Here is an 18,390-nt window from a genome sequence, read left to right as displayed (position 1 = left end):
ATTTTAGAAGCTCTATTCTTGTTTTATATGTCTGAAAACTGTCATTTAGACATCCATATTGCATAGATGTCTAAATCCCAATTTTACAAGGGCATGATAATGGATGTCTAATACTACATACATATGTCCTTATGGCAAGGGGGCGTGGTCTGGGTGTGTTTTCAGAAGCACTAGGGAAGGCCCAAAATATGGATGTTCAACTCTGAAGGGGAAAGGACGTCCATGTCTAAAAAGATGGACATCTGTATTTAGACCTGGTACTTGTCACGTCCAGGTTATAGAAAGGTGCTCTGATGAGCAACTGTGCACCAGAGGGATTAAGTCATAACACGTGCTTAATCCCCCAGTGGTTGCTTTCTGTCCCCTGAATTTGAAATAAGAAAGGTCAGAACTTAGTACAAGAACAGTACTGGGCAGACTTCTACGGTCTGTGCCCTGAGAAAGGCAAGGACAAATCAAACTCGGGTATACATATAAAGTATCACATACCATGTAAAATGAGTTTATCTTGTTGGGCAGACTGGATGGACTGTACAGGTCATTATCTGCCGTCATTTACTATCTTACTATGATACGTGGCTCTGACAGCTTCAGGTATTATGGAAATTCTTAATAGAGCAGCACGTGGGTCTCGGGAGTAGCCTCGTGGCTAGTGCAATGAATGGAGAGTTTGTGTTTACATTCTCTTTTTACTTTTCATTCTTGTAATTTCTTCCAGGAAGGTCACATCGAGAGGATCTGCAGTGAAGTGTTTTCAAAGTTTCCTGATTTTGTGCAGCAGAGTAAAGATGCAGCTTTTGAAACTATCTCTGATCCAAAGTACAGTGGAAAAATGAAGGTAAATTCTAAGCTTTTATGATAAACTTCCTATATTCTGCATATTGGTAGGAAAACTCTCCTCCACTTTTGTACCGCCCTTTTGCCTTGGTTGCAATCAGTTGCTGACTAAACGCTGAGCATGTGATTTTTACTTATCACGCGACGCCTCATTTTATATTGTTTTCTGTTTATAGAGTGTGACGTCATTTTATGAGTCATCAAGTTGGCTTAGTCCAACTGTGCTATTTTTAACAGTGTTCATGTTGGCTCTTCATAGACTCCTGATGAAGGCCTTGAAGCCGAAACACAATTCATGTCAGGTCTTGAATGTGCCTACTTTTTAAAGATTTGACACCTTGATATCTGGTACATTGCCTTCATTGTGTGTTGTACTTTTTGTTAGTGTGGAGGAGTGGTGTTCTTTGTTCTCCTTTTCAGCCCCATTCTTGCCATGCCTTTGTATACATCCAGTGGTAGGTATTGTAGCAAGGCTCATATCAAAAGCCATTTTCCCACTCTGACATTCCTCACCCTTTCTCCTGATAAACAGTATATGTGTACCTTTGAGCATAATGTTGTGGATTTAGATTAAGGAAGGTAAGTGCATGTACTGTTCCCATAGAAGAAATATCTACACAAATGCAGATCTTTGCAGGTACTTTTTCCCTATGAAATTTTCAGAGGGAAAGTATTGTACTTTTCTTTTGAGACCTGATGCAAAGTTCAAAGGTGAACGCACCTTGGACCTTGCAACTATGCAGAAAGAGCCATAGATAAGAACAACATAGGTGAGGGCAAAACAGATTTGGTTCCAGGGGGTAGAATATGATTAACATGAGAGAATCGCTTGCAGGAGAACATCTGTGTTGTCTCTTTTTTTTTTTTTTTTTTGTCGACTGATCTCTTGGATCCCCCAAAATTGTGGACTTGAGTTACATGATAGTTATACATAATGAATATTTTCTTGTTATTCTATATTGATTGAAAATGTTTTCTGTTCTGCCAACTTGATTACTTTTTTAAGGAATTCTTGAAAATTGGATATAATTTGCAATAAAAGTTACAAAAAAAGGAAAAGAGAACAGTATCACCTTACAGGTAAACTAGCTTTTGCTCTATTAGGAGGCACATGGCCCTTAAGTAAAAAAAGAACAGCAAGAAATTAAATTTTCATCAAAATGGTAGGACGCTACCAAAGGTTTCTTAAAGTGAAAAAATGCTGGGTAACATCTGCCTCAGGGCTGTGTCAGTTGATGTCACCAGTATTTGAGAATACATGTCCTGCTGTCATCGGAGAAGACCTGCTACAAGTGTGTAAGTTCGCTTTACGCACATAAGGTACCACATTTAGGCTTGTGCATTTACCTGCCGTAGACATGGCATAAGTGTTCGTGCCTAAATGTTGGCGTATAAATGCCTATTTATGCTAGTTTTCTATAATGGCAATTATGCGCTTAATTGCTGTTATAGAGTTTGCACTTAACATGCTAAATTTCAGCACATAACTTTGCTGACCTTTTTTGAATTGACCCCTAATAAGCTTAGCTTGTCACTGTGGAGTCTGTTGGTGACTTGCGGGATGTACATATGCACCCACTGAGGTGACTGTCATGAGGTGCAATCAGCACTTTTGCTAGCCGCTGAATGGAGCAAACAGAGGTAATTCCTCATACATGCCAAATAGTGGGGCTTTATCTTTGTGTGCACACACACATGCCTTCACAAGCGTAGGAAATTGCCTTGTACCTTGTGGCAGAATCAGCTCAATACTGTTCTGTGGTTTACTTCCAGGTCCTTGAGCAACTTTTAAACCACTGCAAGAAAAACAAAGACAAAGTTCTCCTCTTCTCCTTTTCTACCAAGGTGAGCTCAGTAAATCGTGACACATAAAGTACTGGGGAGAGCAGCAGCTGTCAGCCACATTTTCTTTCTCACATGTACTGCCTGGGAAATTGTGCCTTGATAAGCAGTATGAAAAGAAAACAGGATTTGAACCACATGTTATTTGCAAGGTCCTCAGGTCAAATTTTTGTAATGCTTTTTTTTAATTATTATTTTTATTCATTTTGAAAGAACATCTTACATAGAACAGATTGAGTTCCACATCCCATAGCAAATCCTGAATAGGTTTATCTCTTATGTTATACATATATTTAAGATATTGGGTACCTAACATATATCCTTCTAGAGATTACAACATCCCTCAAAAGAACCATCAAGTGAACACAGAAAAAAAGGATTTTGAAAAATATTGATATATTCATTCTATGCTGAAGATTTGTAAGTGCCAGAAGAGGCGGAATTGGTCAAGCTTGTACTATTCTGTTTTACATCTGTATTTATATATTATTTTTATAATTATAAATTATGTCCAGTTTGAAGACACCTTGGAATGTGGGCTTATTAGCACTGGCTATGTAGAAATGAAATGTGTGTTTAAAAAAAGAATCTGCCAATCCTATCTTTTAAGTAAAATTGGTTTTCATCTTATAATGGTTGAGTACTTGCCCTCATAATTGAATTGTCTATTGAGATAGATAATTGTCCAGAATTTGAAATGTATGATACCTGTACAGATGCAGAATTTGAAATGTGTGATACCAGTGCAGGCCCTGGACGTGTTTCTGCCTGCTACGGTCCAAAAGCAACATCAGTTGTCTATGGTAACTTAAAATTTGTGCACTAAAACAAGTAATAGTTAATGACTTGTTTATTTCTAGTGTTGCTGTTGTACAAACAGTGGAGTGCCTCAACATTAAAGAAAGACAATTACAGTTAGGATTCTCAGTGAAGTCGAGCAAGTGAAATCAGAGTTAGACTACTTAAAGAAGACCACCTGTTAGAGGAGAGAAAAGATGTTCATGCGTTGGTGATCCTAATAATTCTACAAACAAAAAAGATCCTAAGAGGAGAAACAGTAAAACAATCAAAACACCAGTTCCTCAGTATCATTGCACTTCACAAAAAGACATTTTACATATTTAAAATATTTGTAGTCATCAATATATTCTGCTTAGGCAGCTAGAAAGAACTGCTCTATCTGGCCATTACTATTGCACCATTTCTTAAATGCTAAACTCTTCATCAATCAATATCACCATGCCTTACAAGCATTATTTGCAGTGACCATTCCACATCGTAGGTCTCTAATAATATATAACTAAAATGTGCTTGTGCTCAAATAAATCACAGTCTAGTCCAGTGATGGCGAACCTTTCAGAGACCGAGTGCCCAAACAGCAACCCAAAATCTAATTATTTATCGCAAAGTGCCATTCCCCCTCCCTCTCCCCCTCGCCCCCCTCCCTCTCGTTCTCCCTCGTCCCCTCTCCACCTCCCTCTGAGTTCCAGGGTCCCCCTCCCTCCAAGTTCAACAGGATCCCCCCTCCCTCTGAGTTCCACAGCGTCAAAGACAAAAGGTTTTCCTGAGCATCCCGCCCTCTCTCCGTCCGAGTACCAGGTCCCCCCTCCGAAATTTAAAAGTCAGGGTTAAGGCGGCGGCAGCAACACCAGCAGTGAAAAGCATGCTGACTCGGCGCGCCTTCAGCCTTCCCTTCTGTCTCTCAAGCTCTGTGGTCCCGCCCTTGCAGAAACAGGAAATGAGTGCCGAATGAGCATGCTTTTCACTACTGCTGCTGCCGCCGACGCCGCCTTAACCCCGACCAGGTATGACTTTTAAATTTCGGAGGTGGGCCCTGGTGCTCAGAGGGTGGGGCGGGGGGCTGGAACTGGCTGAGGCGACGGCGCGCGTGCCAACAGAGAGGGCTCTGCGTGACCTCTCTGGCACGCGTGCCATAGGTTCGCCATCACTGGTCTGCAATTGATAGTGTCCTCTACCTAAAAGTGAAATAATTATAGCTATGATAAGGATAAAAAACTAGTCCTAATGCTATTGTAGATAATACAGATGGATTATGATGGATACGATGACTGATTGTATAGCTACTGTGTAAGAGCTATATTCTTGCTTTTCTGCTAGCTGTTAGATGTACTGGAAAGATATTGCATGGCATCAGGGCTAGAGTACCGAAGACTTGATGGAAACACCAAGGCAGAGGAACGGGTGAAGATAGTGAAAGAATTCAACAGCATGCAAGATGTGAACATCTGCCTTGTGTCTACTATGTAAGTGAATGCACTTTCGCGCAAGCTTAAAGCTACGTGCCTCTTACAAGCATCAAAGGCATCTTTAAAAGGCAGTTTCACATATATTAGTGCACTGGACGTTATAGCCCATAACTCGAAGGTGTGGGGTAAACATACGAGGAGCATGCGCAGAGCATGGATATGGCACCAATGGATATGTGTAACTTTTATAGAATGTTATCAGTTATGCACATCACTTGGCGCAGTTAGGTGCAACTATTTATACCTGCCACTGATATGACATAAAGGATTGAGCCTAAGTATTGGCACTCATTGTGGGTTTATGACTTAGGTGCACCTGTGCTGTGTTAGAATTGGCGCTAAGCATGACCCACTGTAGTACATAAATCAATTATATTGTATTAACAGATTTATATTCTGCTTTTTGACACAAGGCTTCAAGGTGGATTGCAATCACCAGAAGCTTCACATAAAGGAAGGATCCTACAAATCAAACAGTATAGTTGTCTAGTTCCGCCCAAAACCTTCTTATAGCAGGGGATATCAACCTTCACCTTGAAGATACTAACCTGGTTAACGTATGCGAATGCAAAGACTTCCTACAATTATGGGAGCTTCATTGGCCAAACATGCAACCCACCCATAATAAAGGACACACACTAGATATCATCACATACATATTCTCATCAGAACCAAATCTCGCACTAACAGATACTAAATGGACAGCTACACCATGGTCCAATCACTACTGAGCAAACCTTTCCCTTAAATGGCGAGCAAAAGGTTCACAACATAAACAAGAACAAACAACCTATACCACGAGAGGCAAAATAAACCCGCTAACATTTTGGCAACAAATCTATAACGACGAATGGACAACACCAACAGACTCACCCCAATTTCTTCTTGAATGGGACAACAGATGCAGAATTGTGCTAGACAACATAGCACCGCTTCAAACTAGAACCTCACACAGAAATAACTCAGTACCATGGTTCAACGAAGAACTGAAAGAACTGAAGACACAAGTCAGAAGACTAGAGCGAGCATGGAATAAGAAAAAAAACGAATCCGCACTCAACGACTGGAAACATCTACAAAGAAAATACAAATACACCATCAGACAAACTAAAAGAGCATATTATAAAACTAAAATCGGACTAAACTACAAGGATACACATAAACTCTTCCTACTCGTAAACAAACTACTAAATACTAGACCGGTTACTACCAACAGCATAGACACCCCATCAGCAACCAGTCTTGCGAACTACTTCAAAGAGAAAATGATAAAACTACGACTCATGATACCTGTCAACACAACAGACTATGTAAACCTCCTTGAATATCTAGACCCAATACCTGGCGAACACCCAGCAGACGGATCATGGACCAATTTCGATATACTCTCGATTGACAACATCTCCCAATCACTTGGAAGATACGCTAAATCACAATGCAAATTAGATATATGCCCTACTAGCCTTATAAGATCTGCCCCTCAGCAACTCAAAACAGACCTTATGAATCACCTAAATTACATGCTACAAAATGGCCTCTTCCCTACGGATAAAGGAAACATTCTACTTACCCCTTTACCTAAAGATGCAAAGAAAAGTACAAAAGATCTAACCAACTATCGCCCAGTAGCATCTATCCCACTAATAACCAAACTCATGGAAGGCGTAGTGACGAAACAACTCACAGACTACCTAAATAAATACTCAGTTCTGCACGAGTCTCAATCAGGATTTCGTTCGAACCATAGCACTGAAACTGTACTAGTGACGCTAATGAACTCATTTAAACAAACAATTGCAACTGGCAATAACATACTCCTCCTACAATTCGACATGTCCAGTGCCTTCGACATGGTCAACCACGAAATATTACTACATATTCTAGACTACTTTGGAGTGGGAGGTAACGTTCTTAACTGGTTCAGAGGATTCTTGACCACAAGATCATACCAAGTAACAGCGAATGCGGATGTATCAGCTCCATGGACACCTGAATGTGGAGTCCCCCAAGGATCCCCCCTCTCACCAACTCTCTTCAACCTAATGATGATACCCTTAGCCAAGATAGTAGCCAATCATAACCTCAACCCCTACATTTATGCAGACGATGTCACGATTTATATCCCGTTCAAGCACGATCTAAAGGAAATCACCAATGAGATCAGTCAAAGCCTCCAAATCATGCACTCCTGGGCTGACGCATTCCAGCTAAAACTCAACGCAGAAAAAACACAATGCCTCATACTCACCTCATAACATAACACAAATAACTTCACCACCATAACCACACCAAACTTTTCTCTTCCTGTCTCAAACAATCTGAAAATTCTCGGAGTTACCATCGATCGAAATCTCACACTTGAAACCCACATGAAGAATACAACGAAAAAGATGTTCCACTCCATGTGGAAACTCAAACGAGTAACACCTTTCTTCCCGAGATCCATTTTCCATAGCCTGGTTCAGTCAATGGTACTAAGCCACCTGGATTACTGCAACGCACTATACGCTGGCTGTAAAGAACAGACTATCAAGAAACTTCAAACAGCCCAGAATACCGCAGCCAGACTAATATTTGGCAAAACAAAATATGAAAGTGCAAAACCCCTAAGAGAGAAACTTCATTGGCTTCCACTTAAAGAACGTACCGCGTTCAAGATCTGCACGATAATTCACAAAATCATCCATGGAGATGCCCCTACCTACATGCTTGACCTCGTGGACTTGCCTCCCAGAAATGCTAAAAGATCAGCCCATAAATTCCTTAACCTACACTTCCCCAACTGTAAAGGATTAAAATACAAGCTAGCACATGCGGCTATCTTCTACATGAGTACGCAACTATGGAATGCACTACCAACCGACTTGAAAACGATTAACGAAATAACTAACTTTCGCAAATCTCTGAAAACCTATCTCTTCAACAAGGCCTACAATGAGAAACCATAGCTTAACCATAACACTTCACCCTATTCTGATAGTCATCTTTCTATAATTGTTTGCTTAGATCTTTTTTTCGCATGCTTGATATTGTTGTAACACCAATTGGTGTCTGTTACCCTGGAATGGAGATGGCATAACAGGTCTTTGTAAGCCACATTGAGCCTGCAAATAGGTGGGAAAATGTGGGATACAATTGTAATAAATAAAATAAATAAATAATAAGCAAGATACCAAGTTATAGAATTGAAGGACGTATTTCCAAAACCTGCTAAACCCTTGTTAGTTGCATTGTACTTAGGGGCCGATGCTCAAAAGTCACATTAAATACGGCAGCTGGGGTTGAATTTAGCAATTTCTAAACAGTGACTGACACTCAAAGGGAATCCTATGCAAATGAGATGCACGGAAAATCTGCAAGCGACTCGGTAGTGAAAGCGTTTAGCACATGCGCAGAATAGTCTCTCAGTACAGTAAGAGTCCATGTTCTGCACAGGAATCGTTTTGTCTCGCTGCCCTTTTCCTGCTGCCTCCCCAGTTGATTTTTTCCGGTCCTTCCTTGCTTTCTCTCCGGCTTCTTTCCCGATTTAGTTTGCCTGCGTGCTTGGTAATCTCTTCCTTGCTTAAGCCTTCCAGTTGACATCATAGGGGCTTTCCCCAGCTGATAGGCTGTGTGCTTTTGTTTTTCCACCCCTCTAATCTGTTCTGTCCTCTCCTGCTATTGAAAAATGTAAGCAGACTGCACACAATGACAACCAGACCTGTCGTAAATTCTAGCACATTAAAGGTAGGTGCTCCTTTCTGTGCATCACACGAAATGCTTATTATAATACTGTTGAGCTTTTAATGCATTTGCATAGGATTCTCGGTAACTGCGCCTGCAAATGATAAAACCCCCACAAAACCCCTTTGTCCATTAGAAGCTACATAACTTTTGCTTTAGACCGTCTACAGCTGGTCTAAAGCAAATGTTGCAACCACGGTAAGCTTTGTGCATTGGGGCTTCAGAGGGTTTTGGAAATAGGCCCTTCAATGAGCCTGCCATGAGTAGGAAAGTGCGGGTAACAAAAAAAAAAAAAATTGCCTCCTTTGTGTATTGTGCTAGTTCTGGTTTATTGTTTTTTGGAGGGATGTTTTTTTTAGGTATGCTGTTATCCACTAGAAGTCTTTCCTTTGTTAGACTAGCAGCCTTTGTACATTTGTAAATAAATAAAATAACTCATCTATTTGCAAAGGAAGAAGAGCCACGGTCTGCCTTTTGGCAATATAGCAGTCTTAACAGTGTTTAAATTTTCATAGCCTTACATGACGTTTTTACATATGTGAGCCACATATTAACATGCGTAACTCCTCCTATCTGGTTAATTGCATTTTTTTCTTGCTGACAGTACTTTCACGCGTGTATAATCTTAACTTATAGAAGACAGGCATTCAGACTGTGTACAAGTACACAAGTAAACTAAAACAGAGCAGTACCAAGGGTGTGAGAGCAGTGCAGCCACATTGGGAAGAAATGTGGAAGAGCACAAAAAAATTTGGCCCCAGTCCATCTTCTGCTGTCATTGGTAGTGGTAAAGTGGGCAGGATGTGATAGAGAACGTCAGTGGGTGAATCATACAGGGTGCAACTACAGCTTGGTATGGTGCTGCTAAGACATGTACAGTGCACCACTGTTTTAAAGCCATAAACATTTACATGCTATGTCTGGTCACATAACAAGCTGATACTCAAACACATTGGAGGTAATTCTCTGTAGATTACCTAAAGTTATACGCCGGGATAATGCAGACTTAGCACAGATTCTATAATGGCAATTGTATGTGGAAATTGGCTTAAAAATATGGGTTGAAAATTATGTTCACACTTTGTTGTAATCTTATGTTTCCTACAATTACCACATTTTTTTGTTACCCACATTTTATTTTCATTTGATTACCTACTATTATAGCATGATATTTCAAAGGAATAATGCAAACCATCAACATCTTTACAAACCATATACAAACATTGGCCTGTTATATCATGCAGTACTAGAGTGGAGGAGTAGCCCAGTGGTTAGAGCACTGGATTTCACATCAAGGGTGCCAGGTTCAAATCCCACTGCTGCTCCTTGTGATCTTGGATAAATCATCTAACCTTCCATGGTCTCAGGTACATAGATTGTGAGGGACAGGAAAATAAGTACTGTACCTGAATATAACTCACCTTGTTCTCTTCTCAAACTGCTCTTATTCTCTTCTCAAACTACTCACTCTCCAGTTTCTGTGCCTCAATTCTTCCCCTCTCTGACCATCATCTGATAACTTTCACACTTAAACACCCTCCTCCCCAGTCCCGTCCAATCTTAACCAATACATGTAGGAATCTTCAGGCTATTGACCCTTCTACTCCGTCCTCCAATGTTTCAAATTTCTTCTCTACCACTATGTTATCTAAGTCTGTCAATGAGGCTGTCTCTTCCTATAATACTATTCTCTCCTCTGCTCTGGATACTCTCGCTCCTCCCATTCCCCGTTCTGTAAAACGTACCAAACCCCAGCCTTGGCTGACCTCTAGAATCCGCTACCTACGTTCCTGTGCCCGCTCTGCCGAACGCCTTTGGCTGAAATCCCGTGCCCATGCTGACTTCATACATTTCAAATTCTTGCTGACCTTTCCAGTCTGCTCTTTTACTTGCCAAACAAGACTATTACATCCAGTTGATAAATTCTCTTGGCTCAAATTCTCGACATCTCTTTGCCACACTGAACTCTTTCCTCAAAGTGCCTTCACCTCCAACTCCCCCTTCACTTTCCCCCCAGACTCTGGCTGAGTACTTTCATGATAAGGTTCACAAGATTAAACATGAATTCTCAACCAGGTCACCTCCACCTCTCCTTCCCTTAGTCCATTCTCTCAACCCTCCAACCCCTGCCTCCTTTTCTTCCTTTTCTGAAATCACTGAAGAGGAAACGACACATCTTATTTCCTCCTCGAAACTAACTACCTGGTCCTCTGATCCTATTCCCACCCATCTACTTAACACTATCTCTCCTGCTGTCATCCCTTTTATCTGTCATATCCTCAATCTTTCACGTTCCACTGCGACTGTTCCTGGTGCCTTCAAACATGCCATAGTCACACCACTCCTTAAAAAAACCTTCATTGGAGCCCTACCTGCCCTTCCAACTATCGCCCCATCTCCCTACTCCCTTTCATAGCCAAGATACTTGAAAGTGCTGTTCACCGCCATTGCCTTGACTTTCTTTCATCTCAAGCTATTCTTGATCCACTTCAATCTGGCTTTCTCCCCCTTCATTCAACTGAAACAGCGCTTGCTAAAGTCTCCAATGATCTGTTCCTGGCCAGATCAAAAGGTCTATATTCTATCCTCATCCTTCTCGATCTATCTCCTGCTTTTGACACTGTTGATCACAGCCTACTCCTTGATACACTGTCCTTACTTGGATTTCAGGGCTCTTTTCTTTCCTGGTTTTCTTCTTATCTCTCACAGCGTACCTTTAGTGTATACTCTAGTAGATCCTCCTCTACTTCTATCCCACTGTCAGTTGGTGTACCTCAGGGATCTGTCCTGGGATCTCTTGTTTTCTCCATCTATACTTCTTCCCTTGGTACTGTGATCTCATCCCATGGTTTTCAGTATCATCTTTACGCTGATGACTCCCAGATCTACCTCTCCACACTAGAAATCTCAGCCAAAATCCAGGCCAAAGTATCAGCCTGCCTGTCTGACATTGCTGCTTGGATGTCTCAGCGCCATCTGAAACTAAACATGACCAAGACAGCTTCTTATCTTTCCCACTAAACCAACCTCTCCTCCTCCCCCATTCTCTATTTCTGTGGATAACATTCTCATCCTTCCTGTCTCATCAGCTCGTAACCTTGGGGTCATCTTCGACTCCTCCCTCTCCTTCGCTGCACATATTCAGCAGACATTTCTTTCTCTATAATATCACCAAAATTCGCCCTTTCCTTTCTGAGCACACTACCAGAACCCTCATCCACACTCTTATCATCTGTCGCTTAGACTATTGCAATTTGCTTCTCACAGGTCTCCCACTTAGCCATCTCTCTCCTCTTCAATCTGTTCAAAATTGTGCTGCACAACTAATATTCCGCCAGTGTCGTTATGCTCATGTTAGCCCTCTCCTCAAGTCACTTCACTGGCTTCCTATCCGTTTCCGCATACAGTTCAAACTCCTCTGGGAGCATCGTGCCTGAAAACACATAGCCCAGTGCATTTGTGCACCATTGTATAGGAGCTGGAGCTTCCTCTCCAACCCCCCAAAGAAAGTCCCCCACAGTTTCCTCAAAAATGAGACCTAAATGAAGAAATTCTCCATGAAGGCAGCCCAGCTCCTTCCAGCTGAAGACCCCTGCCCTGCAAAAGGCTCTTAGGGGTCTTTGCCATTTTGAACCTGACACTGGCAGGGGCTGCAGTAACTGGTAACCACTTCTACACCAAACCCCTACACTTTTTCCAGTGGACCAGAATGTAGTGCAGGCAGATTGAGATGATGCCTGGAACCACACAAATGGTCCTTCATAAAGAGCTTTTGTAACAGCCTGTAGCTTGCCTTGAGTTCAGATTTGGGAAAGGAAAGTAATTAAAATTTAAAATCTAAGTTTGGAGGTGATAGGGCTTTTGCAGAGATGAGGTATAAGAAGAGTCCATAGACCTCTTTGCAGAACTTTTGATGTTCTGCTCCAGAAGGCCAAGCCGGCACAGAGTGGTGACATATCTTTTCCATATTCACTGGGGAATAGCAACCTTCAGCTCCTATGCACCAGTTCAGATTATTTCTAGGACTCTGCTAAAGATAATATAAAACAGAGCCTCCAGTTTTAATATCCCCATTGTAGCCTCTTTAAGTGCAGTTTCCTTGCCTATATCATTTGTCAGTTAAAACTTATGTGATGACTCAAAATTTCCTTTGATGATTGTACATGGCCAAGGAAGGATCCTTCACCTCAGTAACCATTTACTAGCCATGACGGCATCTCTCCATCTATCTTATGAATTAGAAGACATCGTTACTCCAAGTGGAAGAGATTTTCCTTGTACATAAGTGCATAAGCATCCCCGTACTGGGACAGACCAAAGCCCATCCTGTTTCCAACAGTGGCCAGTCCAGATCACAAGTACCTGATAATCCCAAAAGAATATATTAGATGAGCAGTGGATTTTCCCAAGTCCATCTTAATTAATGGTTTATGGACTTGACTTTCAGGAATTGTTTTTAAATCCTGTTATGTTGCATTTTTATGTTGATGAATTTCAAAGCTTAATTACACTGTGGCATAAACAGGGAAAACGAGACCCATTTGCCTGGTCTCTAAGGAGGCTGCTTCAGTACTTATTTCACCTTTCAGAATCTGCCCTGTTTCATTGCGGAAGGTACATTTAAGTACATTTGCAGCCTACTGTGTGTGCACAAATGGGAGCTCAATGGGATTATGACAGAACTCCTAATTAAAAAAAATGGCTGCTTGATAGGCCGTTGCAAAAGAAAACATGACTTTTAAACAATATGTTAGCTTAAGGGACTCAATTCAAGCTTGCATTTTGTTTTGGGGTTTTTTCAATACTAATATGAATCATCAGCATAGAAGGAATATAAGTGCCAGAAGAGGTGGAATTGATCATTATGGTTGATGATTCAACAAGACTTCAACATAAGTCTTAAAGCAACTTATGAAACTACTTTTCAAAGTTCTGAAATTATGGACAGATCTGTTTACGATTAGCCTTAATTTTGACCCAAAGAGTGAGTGAACTTAAAGCACCAGTACCATATCTACAGTTTCTCCACAACAGAGTAGTTCAATAAACCAACCCTAAATTCCTTCTGAAGATGGTATTAGTGTTTTACATCAATCATGCTTTCCACTTTTACTCAATTTTCATACTCACAAAGGGCAAACAGGCTCTCCATACCCTAGATCACAAAAAGAATACTTTATGCCATCAGCAAACTAATTAGATTTTATCTTTTGACCCCTAAAGGCATGGAATACCAATAGCCAAGAAAACTTTGTGAACTTGACTGATGGACTTCATAGCACACTGTTATAGTCTGATTGGGTTGTGCCTAATAGACCCAGAGGGTCATTTTTGAAAAAACGTCCAAGTCAGAATTGGGATATCATGCTCATAACCTCCAAAAAAAAAAAAAGTCAATCTCACAGCCATTTTCAGACAGGAAAAGTCTGTTTTTTCTGTTTAAAAATACCTGAGAAGGACGTTCTTGCACTGAAAACATCTAAAATAAACATCCATTTCCCTAAATGAAATGTCCAAAATATGAATGCCAAAAAAGCAGGCACAAAAATGTCTGTCTGGAATCCTTTGTACAAAAATGGCTAACCAGATGTCCCTGCAGAGCAGAGGGGCAGTCTGGTGGTCAGTGCGGAGGACTTTAAAGAAAAGGACTCGGGTACAGATCACATCTTAATTCCGTTCTATGTTGTGAGCCATGCAGAAACAGATGAAAACCTGCTATACAAAGGTACACCACTACAATAGCCATCAAGCTTGTAGGTATTTCTTTGTTCATGGAGGGATCACATATTTCTATTTCAAAATCCATTGCAATGACCACTAAGCTATTCCTTACACTTGCTTACTGCTCTGTTAGGAATGGCCATGATACCTGAAGCTGTCATACACCCTGGTATCTGCTGTCATTTTCACTTCTTAGGGGGGGTGGGTGGGGGGCAGTAACCACTGGGAGATTAAGGAAGGGGTCATGTCTTCAATGGTTAGCTGCTCAATCAAGGCATCTTTTTGTACCCTGGGTGTGATTGAAACAGATCTAGATAAAAATGTCCTTTTTTGCCTTGGACATTTCTTCCTGTTCTGTTATCACTCACTGAAAGACGTCCTAATTTTGGGCCCATCCTTGTCCCACCCAAAACACATCTTCAACACGCATGCTTGGTTTTTGGATGAACTGCAGTTTACAATGTCCAAATTCTGCCTTTTGAAAATCATGATTTGGACATTTTTGGCTTATGGACGTCTTAAAGTGGTCAAAAAAAATACCATCCATCGACTTAACAAATGAGTGCCACAGTAAAAAGCATTTCAGGTCCATTTTCATTTCTTCTGAGTTCAGGAGATTTGTAGGATTGCAGCATTGTTCTCGATTCATACCTTTGTATTTTGCCCTATTTGGACAGCATGCCTAGTGCATATGAGCAGCAAGCAGTTTTGCAAAACCTGTTCAGTTTTACTATCAGCTGTTCCGGGACAGTCCTCAGCGATGGGAGTTCACACTAATGTGGCTTATTTAGTCCTTCTGATAAATAAGTGGATAAAATGCAGTTGATTGCCTGTAGCAATGCTTCTTCATAGACAGCAGGATAAATCAGATACACAAACCCTCTCTTCTTCCCCAGGATTTGCCTCCTACGTTTTGTACATAGATTAAGGGGCCAAGCGAGGTGGCAGCTGCTTGGGAACTCTTGAGTTTCCACATAAAAAAATTTTGAGCTCAGGAGAACTGGTCCGTCTCTGTGGTGTTGGATGGCATCACCCATTAGTGTGTCTTATTTATCCTGTAGCCTATGAGGAACTCCCGTTAGTGACAGGCCACTGTGTTTTACTCCATGATGAATTGGTAGAAAATTATTATCCTGTAGACTTTATTTTTAATGTTTGTTTATTAAACTTGGTATACTGCCTTTCTAAGAAAATCAGTCAAAGTGGTTTACTGATAATGGTAATTGCTAAAATATAAAAGTATGAAACACAGTATTTTGTTTTTGTGCCTATCCATTTCTCTGTTGTATATTCATGGTCTTAGGTTGCTAATTGTTTTATGCCTCCTCATTCTACTTGTGTTGTGTTTGACCTAGGCTTTTTATTTGGTGCTATATCTGTTACTGTATGTGCCTTGATGCCAATTACTGATTCTATGGTTTTATACACTGCCTTGTTGTAAATATTTTGGGTTGACTGGCATCTGTATAAAGATGTTTGTGGATAAGAAATTTTGTTTTATGTAACAAATTAAACTACTGTTTATATAATGACTTAAATGTTTCTACTTAATTTAAGGGCTGGCGGATTAGGATTAAATTTTGTTGGGGCCAATGTTGTGGTGGTGTTTGATCCTACATGGAATCCAGCTAATGATCTTCAAGCCATTGACAGGTATGGTTTACACATTCAAGATATTCTGGAATATCTTCTGTTATTCTAAGTCATGAAACTTTTATTTTCTCAAGAACTATGTTATATTAACATATTCTTACAGTTCTCCAACTTACAGAATAGTATCAGTTACATGCATTGCATGGCACAGTTAGATGCACCAGCCATTGCCCTGTCATAAGTGGGCATGCTTAAATTTTGATGTACCAACTCTGTTTTGTGCTAGTATTCTATAATGGCTGGCTCATAGTGCAAACATACCGGGTTGCAGAGGAAACCTTGTTCTGTGGACTCTTGTTGAGGTTTGTCATGTCTATATCTTGGCATAACTGGGCACCATGTGTTTGTTTTTTATTTTTTTTGTTACATTTGTACCCCTCGCTTTCCCACTCATGGCAGGCTCAATGCGGCTTACATGGGGCAATGGAGGGTTAAGTGACTTGCCCAGAGTCACAAGGAGCTGCCTGTGCCTGAAGTGGGAATCGAACTCAGTTCCTCAGTTCCCCAGGACCAAAGTCCACCACCCTAACCACTAGGCCACTCCTCCACTTAGGGGTCCTGATGGCATACGCCGAGAGCCAAGTCTATAACTTAAAAAAATGTTATTAAATTTTAAACAGAAATCTTATATACCCTCTCAACCATGAGCTCTGTGTGGTTTACATGAAGGCCACCAATTCAGTGGGAAAAACACAGTTATAATTAAAATAAAAATCCTAATAACAATTGATCAACTAAGATATTTCTTAAATAGCCCAGTTTTCAACACTTTTTTGAATTTAAAATAATTGCTCTCACACCTGAAGGGCATTGAAAAAGAATTCCACATAAATGAGAAAACAATACTAAACAGTTTCTTACAGGTAAAGATCAAACGAGTAATGAAAGCAGAAGGAAGCATGAACTTGAATGCATAGATGCCTTTATAGAATACAGGTGTAAACCGGTATTTTTGCGCATAAAGTTAGGCACACTCACTAATACCAAGTCAATGGCAGGCATAACTGGACGCGCCTAAATGCTACATGTCATGCATGTAACTTACAGTATTCTACGTATGTAAATGGGAGCCATACCCATGCTTTGACTATATGTATGTCCCCCATGCAGTTATGCAGTAGTGCACTTACTTTCTACTTTAGAGAATAGCACATAGTGCACATAAGCATTCCAGTGCAAATTATTTTCAACATTTAATATGTGCACTTGTAAAATTGTCTTTTTAAATTGCACTGTTGAATATATGTGCAAACAGGATCTCATCATCATTTCAACACATAGTGACAGGCCTGCTATTTCACTGGTTTAACTTATGTACTTAAGTTTTCAAGACAGCTCACAGCTTACTCCTTCTATGGGTAAATAAAATGCTAGTAGATATACATTCACTGCAAATTTTATTTAAAAAAAAAAAAAACCACTTGTGCAGCCAGTTCTGCTACCACCACATAAATGGCTTTGAATTTTGGGCCTATGGCCCACTGTTAGGTGGTGGGTGTATTTTTGTTTTGTTTTTAAATTTCTTCGATGTGTTTATTTTCCTTCTAAATTTTTCTTTTCTGTGCCTGCATTTCAGTTGGAGCTAGCTTCCTGTTGATGCTGTGCACCATAAGCCTTTTTTTTTTTTTTTACAGCTACCCTGGGTTTCACCCATTTCCTGTCCAGCTTAGCCATTACATGAAAAGCATCAGTAAGAGTCCATGGTTCCCTCTGAAATCCGTTACGTGTACACTGTGAGCGTGGTTATTAGATATCACCATTCTCTGATAGCTGAAATGCTTTCCCCTAGGGGGCTGGAGGTGAGGTCTAAATACTTCCTCCAAATTCTTGCATGGTACAAGGAACAGAAGTCGCTCTCTGAAATCAAACCCAGGTCTCCCATGTGGTGGTATATAGCAGTACCACTATGGTATTGAGTTGACCCAAAGTTATTTTCCTTTTATATGAAGTAGAGCCTTGCTAATCTTTAAATTGGACGTATTGGAGGAGATTCTATATATGGCGCCTAAAAAAGCAGCGCGAAATCAGTCCCAGCAGGTGCCAATTATAAAATACGCTTAGTTGATATCTCAGCGCCTACAATTTTGTGCATCCATTTACACCAATGAAAATGTAGCATAAAACCCAGCGTGTGGATTTAGGCGCACTAGGCCATATTCTATAACTATGCACGTAAATTTCGGAACTCCCATGATACACCCATTTCCATGCCCATAACCATGTCCCTTTTTGCCTGCGTGTATTAGAAGTTCGGCACACTTTGTTACAGAATGTGCTTAGCGAGTTGTGCGCATAAATTCTAATCAGTGCCAGTTAGTGTTCTTTATTTCTTCAGAACTGTTATCAA

General features: G+C 40.6%; 1 protein-coding gene across 1 annotated transcript in view; it reads left to right on the top strand.

The window, feature by feature from the left end:
* ERCC6L2 (ERCC excision repair 6 like 2) overlaps positions 1–18,390 on the top strand; it is a 171,269-nt gene that overhangs the window by 140,006 nt on the left and 12,873 nt on the right. The window contains 4 exon segments of the mRNA XM_030193646.1: positions 719–838; positions 2,611–2,682; positions 4,798–4,943; positions 15,948–16,043. Coding sequence (XP_030049506.1) covers positions 719–838; positions 2,611–2,682; positions 4,798–4,943; positions 15,948–16,043 — 434 coding nt within the window.

Source organism: Microcaecilia unicolor, chromosome 2 (assembly GCF_901765095.1).
Source record: "Microcaecilia unicolor chromosome 2, aMicUni1.1, whole genome shotgun sequence".
Taxonomy (NCBI): domain Eukaryota; kingdom Metazoa; phylum Chordata; class Amphibia; order Gymnophiona; family Siphonopidae; genus Microcaecilia; species Microcaecilia unicolor.
The sequence above is the reverse complement of the archived record's forward strand: the minus strand, read 5'-3'. Positions and strand labels throughout refer to the sequence as shown.